This window comes from Garra rufa, chromosome 16, assembly GCF_049309525.1.
Source record: "Garra rufa chromosome 16, GarRuf1.0, whole genome shotgun sequence".
NCBI classification, from domain to species: Eukaryota; Metazoa; Chordata; class Actinopteri; order Cypriniformes; family Cyprinidae; genus Garra; species Garra rufa.
Window position 1 is genome coordinate 10,794,864 of NC_133376.1, and position 10,874 is coordinate 10,805,737.

The window sequence follows — 10,874 nt, forward strand, 5'->3', positions numbered from 1 at the left end:
CCCAACGAATCAGGCTGATTAGGATGCTTTAGAACAGCTTGGACTATTTGGAATGGTATAGAATTTTGGATTAAAACAGCTGTTCCCAATGAATCAGGGTAATTAGGATGCTTTAGAACATCTTGGACTATTTGGAATGGTATGGAACTTTGGATTAAAACAGCTGTTCCCAACGAATCAGGCTGATTAGGATGCTTTAGAACAGCTTGGACTATTTGGAATGGTATAGAATTTTGGATTAAAACAGCTGTTCCCAACGAATCAGGGTAATTAGGATGCTTTAGAACAGCTTGGACTATTTGGAATGGTATAGAACTTTGGATTTTCAAATAGTCATAGACTGTGACAGTTTGCAAAGGGTATGAATAATTTTGGGCTTGACTGTACATAAAGTGAATAAATCTTTAACAAAAATTAATATAGGAAATATAAAAATAAAAATGGTTTCAAACTTAATGAAATCTATAAATATTATCTCAATGAAAGTAAAATTTCACTGCTATCTGTCTCATAATCATCCGCTCCGTTCTATAAATAAACCCTGTGGTCAGTTTATTCTGAAGCTGAACGTCTTCCTGTGAGATTCATTCCTCAATTGACCTCATCTAACACTTTTGTTATATCTCACATGCACATGGCTGATTTTCAGGGAAGTCACAATCTTTTTATTCAAATACCTTGAAATAAATGAGGAAATGATACGGAGCATTTCTGTTTTGAAAAAGAGAAGGAAGGCTGAGATCATTTAAGGCAAAAGTAGATGTTTTATCATACAGATCAGCTGAACTGAGCAAATCATTTTAACTCTTGCAATGATTTCAGTGATTCCACAAAGTATTTCAACCATAAACCATAAACCAGTGAAGATTTTGTTCATATTTCTTGTTTAAATGTAGAATTTAACATGATTAATTCAGTAAAAATTATTGGAAAGAAGAAGTGCATGAGTCAGATAGGACATGAGCTATATTTCACATATCTCTTAATATTTACATCTGTATGTTCAGCTGTTTTGCTCTATGATCATTTTGCATGATTGAATGAGGCTTATTACACTGATCAATTTTTTTTTCTAATGATGCATGTTTTGAATCAGATTTAGTGCAATCTGAATAGCACTTATATATTTTCTGTTTTCAAATAATGCCTTATTTTATAAGTACTATAATAGTATATAACCTGTGTATATGTGTAGCAGCATAACCTTTCAGTAAGTGCAGATTTATTCTTCTTTTATTTACATAAACTTTAATAAATCATTTAATTAAAAGCTGAAATAAAACGAAAAATAAATATTAAATGGAAAAACTTGTTGCTTTCATAACTAACTGAAATAAGAAAGTAAGTTTAAGTATTGAAATTAAAAATAAATATATTTTTAAATATATTTATCCTTATATTTATCTTTTATTTATTTATATTTGTCTTGAATAAATAAAAATAACAATAAAATAAATAATATAAAAAGTAAAGATAAAGAAATATTAAAAAATTCCAAATTTTGAAAAAATATATAAAATGCCTATAAAATAAATAATAAATAATTAATTATATACACTGATAAACATTCAGTTTGTTTTATAATGATGTTTTGAATCATATTTCTTGCAATATGAATAGCACTTATATATTTTTCCTTGTATTTTGTGCACTTTCGGTTATTTTATTTTTACGACATTACATTTCTTGTGTAAACTTGTATGCTCACATGATCTTCTCTTCTTTAAAACACACAGAGATCATTCAGACAGAATTGAAAACATTACTCTTTAATAAATATATTTTGCAGATTTTTTCTGTATGGTGTAAATCATCTTTGACAATAAATCCACACAGTTATGTTTGGAAACAGCATGTGTTTATTTCCAGTCATTAAATCACTGTGATATTCATATTACCTCTAACAACATGCTGTGAGTTAAAACTAAAACAGAGAAATGCTATCAAACAGGAGACTTATTATAGATATTATTAGAATAAGGGTTAGACCAGCGCTAATATGCTGCGTATGTTTATTTGTTCTGAACACAGATCAGAAGAAGAGATCTTCAGTAGGAAGGTTATTGGATTATTCCCATCAAATATCATCCGTATGGAGTGATTGATTGTCAGGAGCTGAAACTAGCGAGAGCTGATAGGACTGGAGTTATTCTCTTTATCGCTGGATGTGCTGATTCACTCTGGACACACAAAGACATGCATTGTGAGTACATCACAAAATTAACTGAACAAGATTATCAGAGTACACTTTACAAGAAAACACTATAAACACTATGTTTTTAAAATTTTACATTCATTTCATTCCTAAGTTTAATTTGTTCCTTGCTGATTCTTTGTAATTATTTGTGAATTTACTAGCAGTTTCTAGATTTTATATTTTTATATTAATTTATATACATATATTTAAAACAAAAAAACTATAATTAAAAAAATGTTTTAACTAAAACTTAAGAACCATGTATATGTGTATATATATATATATATATATATATATATATATATATATATATATATATATATATATATATATACACATAACTATTAAAAAGCAGTTGTGATTAGCTAAAACTGTTAAAAATCATTTTAAGCATGTCATTTAACTAGCTATTTAATATACATATTGGTAGAAAACATACAATTAAAACCTTTAGAAATGTTTCAATGCCAATATAAAAAAATATAAATAAATATAACTATAAAATATAAATGAAAATATACAAATAAAAGTGAATTTAAAATATTAATAAATACTACTGATATTGGGTAAATTATACCCCAAAAAAAATCACTGTTATCAAAAGAGTGCAGATATTAAAATAAATAAAAATATGTTAAAGCTAAATATAAATATACAGTGTGTGTGTGTGTGTGTATAAGACACCAAAAATAACAAAAGTGCATAGTGAAATTATTGAAAATGTATGTTTGCTAAATGAAAATATACAAATAAAAGCTCATTTAAATAATAATAAATGCTATAATATTATATACATAATCCGAACGTATCACTGTTAACAACATAATTAGTATAGAGTAGAGAACAGATTTAAATATAGTCACAAAATAAACTTACATTGAAGGACAGGCTTGAGTCTGTGTTGTTATTGTTATTTCAAACGATTAAAAGTAATTTTTGGTCATTAAAATAAAGCTGAAATAAAACCAAAACAAATAAACAAAAAACAAAATAAAAGCTAATTCAAAATATCAATAAATATGTATGTAAGAATAAAAGTAATAAAAGTAGTGTAAATAAGAGTCGGCAGCACATCAGTTTGAGTGAGAGCACATTTATTATAGGTTATTGGTTACAGTTAAGTTATCTCTCACCTTAGCTGCACTGGGGTCGTCCACGCATGCGTGTATTGGGGATCTCTTCGCCGTCCTTATCCACACACCAGCAGTATCCGGTGCCGTGCCAGCACTGCATGGGCAGATAGTTGCCCTGTTCGTCACACATTGGCTTGTAGGAGCCGAGCAGCCCCTTCTCAGACTCCAGCTGACACTTGCTCTTAACCTCAACAGCTGCAGGGAGACACGCACAAGTGTGTTACATAGAGATCTGAGCGGATCAGCACACCTGTGTGTGAGTGTGTGTGTGTGTGTGTGTGTGTGTGTGTGTGTGAGTCTCACCTGTTTCAGGAGAGCTCTTCACCTCCTCATCCAGGTCCACCAGCAGTGGCATGCTCCTCATTGGCAGATGCATCTTCTTTGGCCTCATTCGGGAAGCTTTTCATAGAAGATAGAGATGGACAAGATGATGTGACATATTCAGAATGTTTATAATACGCAGACGTTTAAGTTTATTTATATATTAATTATAAATTATATATATAACTTTCCAATATTATAATATTTTTAATTTTGTAATTCTTCGTTTTTATTGTATGTATGTGTATATATATATATATATATATATATATATATATATATATATATATATATATATATATAGTTTGCAATTTATATATAATATATAGTTTATATTTATTTCTTATCTGTAATAATTGAGTTTATATATTAACTATAAATTATATTTATATAATTTTCAAGTATATAATACTTTTTATTTTTTAATTCTTAGTTTTCATTGTACTGTTTAAAAATTTTAAAAATTGAGTGTATTTAGATTAACTATAATACATTTATAATTTGTTTCTTTGTTAGTATTATTATTTATTAGCTTTTAAGTTCTTAGTTTTCATTGAACTTTTTTAAATGAATTTTGTTTATATATATATAGTTTATCATTTCACTTATATTTTCATTAAGTGTATCTATATATATATATAACTTTCCAATATTATAATATTTTTATTTTGTAATTCTTAGTTTTCGTTGTACTTTAACTATAAATTGTATATATAATTTTCAATTATTATATATTAGTTTTTATTTTTTAAATCTTAGTTTTCATTGTAGTGTATTTATATTAACTATAATATATATATATATATATATACATATATATATATATGTTAGTATTATTATTTATTATTATTATTATTATTATTAGCTCATATTTTTAATTTTGTTATATATGAGTTCATCATTTTTACTTATATTTTTATTTCTATTTATTTCTATTCTTCTAATAATTTAGTGTATTTATATATTAACTATAAATGATATATACATATATATGTGTGTGTGGGTGTGTGTGTGTGTAATTTTCAAATATATATTTTTTATTAAATTTTAAAATAAGTTCTCATTGTATGTGTGTATGCATATATAGTTTATAATTTTTAGATTTTTATTTACAGTTATTTCTATTCTGTAATAATTGAGTGTATTTATATTAACTATAAATTATATATTATTTTTTTTAAATATTTTATCAGCTTTTATTTTTTATTATTTTCATTGTGCTTTTTAAAATAAATTTTGTTATATATATATATATATATATATATATATATATATATATATATATATATAGTTTAAGTCTAATTTTAATAACAACACTGGCTCCTAATACAATTCATTAATTTATTTTATTTGTATTCTAGATATTATTACATTTAATTTTATTGTTCATTTTACATTTAATTGTATATAAGTTGTGATTATACCATCAATTTGTCCGCTGCCCTCTCTCTGGTTTGTGAAAATGGGTTGCAGTTTCTAAAAAAAAAAAAAAAAAGAATAGTATTAAGATATTTAAAATTAAAGCGCAAAGCTCTATTGCTGGTTATTATTATCTGTTTAATCTCACAGTGAGAGGAACGCTGCTCTTCTTGCTGGAGGTCTGGTCAGAGGACTCATCAGAGAAATCCTTCAGCAGCGGCATGCTGTTCATGGGGAGATGCATCGCCTTTGGAGGAACACCTGTCACAACACACACAGACAAACCATATAAACGTGATTCATTAGCTTCTAAACCAGTTAGAGACTGTATCTAATAGGCCCCAAATAATATGCATGAATAATTTGGTGAAATTAAATTGTTGCTCACTAGACATCTTTCTGGTGAGCTCTGTCTTCAGCTTCTCCTGGCCGGAGGTCAGAGCGTTAATGTGTTCCTTCTGACCCCAGACGAGGTACGCAGTCAGCGCCTGTCCCGCCAGGAGAAGACAGGCCAGAACCGTCAGTCCGGCCACCTTCAGTGCCTTTCCATTGGAGTTCCTGCAGGAGGAGCCACACAACAACATCTCAGACCTGCTGCTCTTTAGAGGCATTTCTCATGTTTGTTTGTGTGGGTGTTGATGATCTTTAAAGAAATGGTCATCTGGCTAGCACAAGTGTAATTCCCCTTAAAATGGGGTTTTCAGTGATTCACAACGAGCCTGTTTTAAGTCGTGTGAGATCTGGGGGATTTTTTTTATTTTTTAAAAAAGAGAAAGAAATTATTTTAGGGAATTTTCATATTCCTCATTTTTAAGCACCTTCTATGTGAATAAATAAAAGTGTGAATTTAATGGTTTCAGTTTTTAAATAGTTTATGTTGGCCGGTAACAAAAACCCAATGCAGGGTTAGTAATAATTAACCAAAATTAAAACTAAAACTAAAACCATTGTTAAAACCCATCCAAAATAAGTTACTTAAAATAAAAGTTAAGAAAACTTACAATATGAAAGTGTATGTTTTATTTTAGATTGTTATATTATTGTATACATTATTTATATTATATATTGTTATTTATTTATTATATGTACTAAAATGACTAAAACTGAAATATAAATAAAATGAAAAATTATAAAAGTAATTAATAATAATACAGACATTTTTAAATATGAGAAAACAAAATAATACTAAGACAAAAAATATTGAAAATTATATATATATATATATATATATTGCATAAAAACTAACTAAAAATAGAACCATAAACATTGTTGTCAAGGTAGCGGTTATTTTATTTCACTATTTATTTAGTTAACATGATGTACTGAAATAACTACAACTGGAACTAAAATAATTAATACTAATATAGACGTTTTTAAATAAAAATGATTAAACAGCATAATACTAAACTTTAAAATTAAGACAGAAAACATTAAAAAGTATTAAAAGTATTATGCAAACAGCATAAAAAAATAAAAGTAAAACCATAAAAATTGTTAAAATAAGTTATTTAAAACTTGAGATATAAAAATGAAAATGCATGTTTTATTTTAGCTTGTTATAAACAAGGTAATGTTTATTTATTTAGTTAGTTAGTTAACTTGATGTACTAAAACTGAAAGGAAAATAATAATGAATAATAATACATACATACCTTTTTTTAAATAAAATGTTAAAACAGCATAATACTAAAACAAAAAATATTGAAAATTATTAAAAATATATTATGTAAATAGCATAAAAATAAACAGACTAAAACCATTACAATTTCTTAAAATAAAAGTTAAAAGAAACTTGTGATATAAAAATGTGTTTTATTTTAGCTTGTTAAGGTAGCGTTTATTTATTTAGATAACTTGAAACTAAAGTTGAAACTAAAATAATAATAGTAATACAGACCTGTTTTTAAATAAAAATGTTAAAACAGCATAATACTAAAATTTTAAAATTAAAACAAATATTGAAAAGTATTACAAATCATATGCAAGTAGCATAACAAACTAAAACTAAAACCATAAAAAAATTTTTTTTTAATTTTACAAAAATTTCCAATATAAAAAAGTATGTTTAATTTTAAATTGTTGTCAAGGTAGCGTATAAGTTAAACTATAACTAAAACTGAAACCAGAATAATAATTTATAATAATAATAATACAGACCTATTTTGAAATAATGATAAAACGGCATAATACTAAAACTTTAAAATTAAAACAAAAAATTTATGCAAATAGCATAAAAAACAAACTAAAACCATAAAAAATGGTCAAATAAAAGTTAACAAAAACTTGAAATATAAAATGTATGTTTTATTTTGGTTTGTTGGCAGGCGTTTATTTATTTATTTTGTAGTTGACTTTGTTAATTTGGTTTAAAAAAGGATGAATTCACTTCAGGAATTTTCATATTCCTCATTTGGAAGTTGCTCTAAATAAAAACATCTATATGAATAAATGAAAGTGTAAATTAAATGGTTTCTGTTTTTAAATAGTTCATGTTGGCTGGTTCAGGTTTTCAGGAGAATTAAGAATGAACTAAAACTTTAAACATAAAAATTTTTTACTTACAATTAAAGTTAGCAAAAACTTGTTTTAAGTATTTTTATGTAGCTATTTTAGTTTGTTGACAAGGTAGCCTTTATTTTTTTATTATTATTTTTTGTTGTTATTTAGTTAACATGGTGTGCTAAAATAACCAAAACTGAAACTAAAATAATAATACTTATTAATAATAATACAGACATATTTTAAAATAAAAATGACAAAACAGCATAACACTTTAAAACTATAATTATTACAAATATTATGCAAATAGCATAAAAAAGCAAACTTGTTGTAAATGTCTGTTATTTGTCAATAACTCACTGTAGTATAATATAATGTATATAATATAATATATTAAAATCATAAGTATGTATAAAAACGTATCAAAGACAGCTGTGTCGCTCTGCGTATTTAATAAAAATAGCCAATCAGTAACGCCAGCGCGTGTGACGTCAGCAGTTGCCAGGCAGAGTTTAATTTCCATCTTCTGATTTCGCCTTTTTGGGAATTTTGGAATTGGAATTTCACACTAAATAACTTAAATGAGCTACCAATGTATCCGTATGAGTTAAATAATTATTCGTGATCATTAACAATAATGGGTTTTTTTTATCGCACAATAGGCTACTGTGAGCAGGCTACTAAAAGAGAGTTTTGCATGCATAGATGCAAAAAAAAAAAAGTTCCACAAAGAATGAATATTAGAACATTTATTGTATAATTACTACCATGCATTAATGTAATGCAATAATATATACTGAAGAAAACAAAACAAATTATGTTCCACAAACTTTAAGATCGCATAAACCTAAATAAATAGATAAATAATTAAAATGAACATTTATTTTACCCTGTGCTTCGGCTCATGACGGTATCTTGGCTTGGCACACGCTGAATCAGCGCCTCATCCTGAGAGTGGTCCATCACTTGCGTGTCTCTGTGTGTGTTTATGTCTCAACACTAAATGCAACTCTCTGTGACTGTCGAAAGGTTTTATGCGCCTCTAGAACTCGCTTTTCAGGACGTCTGAGACGGAAAGTCCCAGATGTGAAGCTCAACCTGATTCGGGTAGTCTTCACATCTCAAATGTGATTGGCTGAGGAGAACAGCGTCATTAGTTGATGGAGAGAGGGACACTTCAACCTTGTTGTAAACACGAGAAAGCACAGTGAAAACGAATATCCCCATTCCTCTTCCAAAACACAGAATAAATCCGGATATTACAGCCATATAAGGATATTCGTTCTAATAACTCATATTAATAGTTAAACCACTCTGAAAGTATGTTTACAAAATATGCATTCAATACTTTCGAATACTTTTGTCTTTCTGTCTTGCATTTCTGACGTCTTATTAAATGTGCGTTATTAATATAAAGCGCTTAAAGCTTTAGCACTTAAACTTATCTTAAAGTTTGACCCAATAGTTTTACACTGCTGTAAAATATTGTTAGTGGCATTATTGTGAAATATAAACATAAAGATGATGAAATGTGAGGGAATTAGTGCAGGTTCTGCCAAGATACAACTGATTTGCACGTCTGCTTTCTTTGATTGGACACGACAAAACAAAACAGCTGACATTCAATATGATTTCCTTTAAAAAAAAAAAGTTTTTTCCTGAAATGCTGAACTGAGAAATCAACAATCCACAAAGAAGAAATGAAGTCGTCAGAACTTGCTATCCTTTCCAAATGTGTCAAATGTGAAGTGAAATCAGATCTTTAATTTGACGTATTTATCAGAAATGGTGAAGCCAGTCAAGGTTTACAAAAATGGTATTGATTTACTATAAAAACAGTGAACATTTGCACTGATTTTCTGTATAAACAATCACCGACGGTCTGTACATAATCAAATGATTAGATGTCTTTTCAGACACAATTTAGTCAAATCTCAGAGGATGTGAAGCCTTACATATATAGCTATATATCATCAAAATAAAGTTTATACCTAAAGAAAAAGAGATAGATAAAACACAACTAATGCACAAGATGACTCAAAACAGGTTTCTGATCATGCAGTTTGAAGACTGGATTAACAGATAACATATCTGATCCAAATCTGCAAAAAATAGGGCACAATGTACTGTATTAAAGGGAATTTTCCATATTTTTACACGAGTTTGTATTTCGAATGCTACACTGCATTGCAGTGTTTTATGGTTAGCAGGAATATTCATAAAATTAATAGATATTTACCAGTACCATTAGTTTTACTTTATTTTTAGGTTGCATAAAGAAGACAGATCCTAGAATCCTAAAATTATTTTTCAATCAAATTCACAGCCTAAGAAAAAAACTGTTTTTAAAAACATTTGTACAATATTGAAAAAATATTGTATGTATATATAAATCTAATTTTAATAAGACAATGTTATTATATTGTATTTTATATTTGTTTTACTTTATTTTATTTTTAGGTTGCAAAAAAGAAGACAGATTGAATCCTAAGATAATTTATACAGGTCATATTTATACCTAAATAAATATTACAATATAACAAATGTATTTATTTGTTAATGTTAAAATTAATTTACAGCGTAACCAAAAATTACTGTTTTAAAATATTTCCTTTTGTATAATAAATACTTAAGTACACTACCAGTCAAAAGTTTTTAATGTTTTTAAAGAACTCTCTTCTGCTCACCAAGCCTGCACTTATATAAAAGTACAGCAAAAACAGTTTTAAAATAACCATTTTCTATTTGAATATATTTTTAAAAAGAAAGTTTTTCCTGTGATCAAAGATACATACATAAAATATATATATATATATTTTTTTGAGCAGCAAATTAGAATACTAAATTGATTTCTGAAGGATCTTGTGACTGGAGTAATGATGATAAAAAATTCAGCTTTAAAATCACAGGAATAAATTGCATTTTAAAATCTATTCAAATAGAAAACAGTTATTCTTAAGTTTTTGCTGAGCAGAAGAGACTTCTTTAAAAAACATTAAACATCTTACTGTTCAAAGACTTTTGACTGGTAGTGTGTATTACCAAATAATGTTATTTTATTGTATTTTATATTTTAGATATTTATAATATTTATAATTACAAATTCTTTTAATCTAATGTATTTATTTATTTAGATGTTCTGCTGTCACGTGATAATTAGAGGCTGAATTCTGAAAAACTCGACAAGACTCATAATTTTAAAGGACTGAAAAGTGCATAGACAAAGTAAACAGAGTGTGTTGTATTCTGTAACTCTTACTGTACACACAGTAGATGCTCCTGTTATTGAACTGCATTCAAATCCA

The 10,874-nt window shown here is 27.0% G+C and overlaps 1 protein-coding gene across 1 annotated transcript; it reads right to left on the reverse strand.

Annotated features, from left to right (window-relative positions):
* Window positions 1-3,291: 3,291 nt before the first annotated feature.
* cd74a (CD74 molecule, major histocompatibility complex, class II invariant chain a) lies at window positions 3,292-8,629 on the reverse strand. Its single transcript, XM_073820780.1, has 6 exons — window positions 8,459-8,629; window positions 5,459-5,628; window positions 5,219-5,331; window positions 5,076-5,127; window positions 3,634-3,729; window positions 3,292-3,525 (listed from the first exon to the last, which is right to left on the reverse strand). The coding sequence occupies exons 1-6, from the start codon at window positions 8,530-8,532 to the stop codon at window positions 3,332-3,334; spliced, it is 699 nt and encodes a 232-aa protein (XP_073676881.1). The 5' UTR covers window positions 8,533-8,629; the 3' UTR covers window positions 3,292-3,331.
* Window positions 8,630-10,874: the final 2,245 nt, after the last annotated feature.

Coding starts and splice junctions, on each gene's coding strand:
- cd74a (XM_073820780.1), bottom strand. CDS start 8,532: ATGGACCACTCTCAGGATGAGGCGCTGATTCAGCGTGTGCCAAGCCAA. Junction 5,629..8,458: donor GTCATGAGCCGAAGCACAGG/GTAAAATAAATG, acceptor CTCCTCCTGCAG/GAACTCCAATGGAAAGGCAC. Junction 5,128..5,218: donor AGAGCAGCGTTCCTCTCACT/GTGAGATTAAAC, acceptor TTTTTTTTTTAG/AAACTGCAACCCATTTTCAC.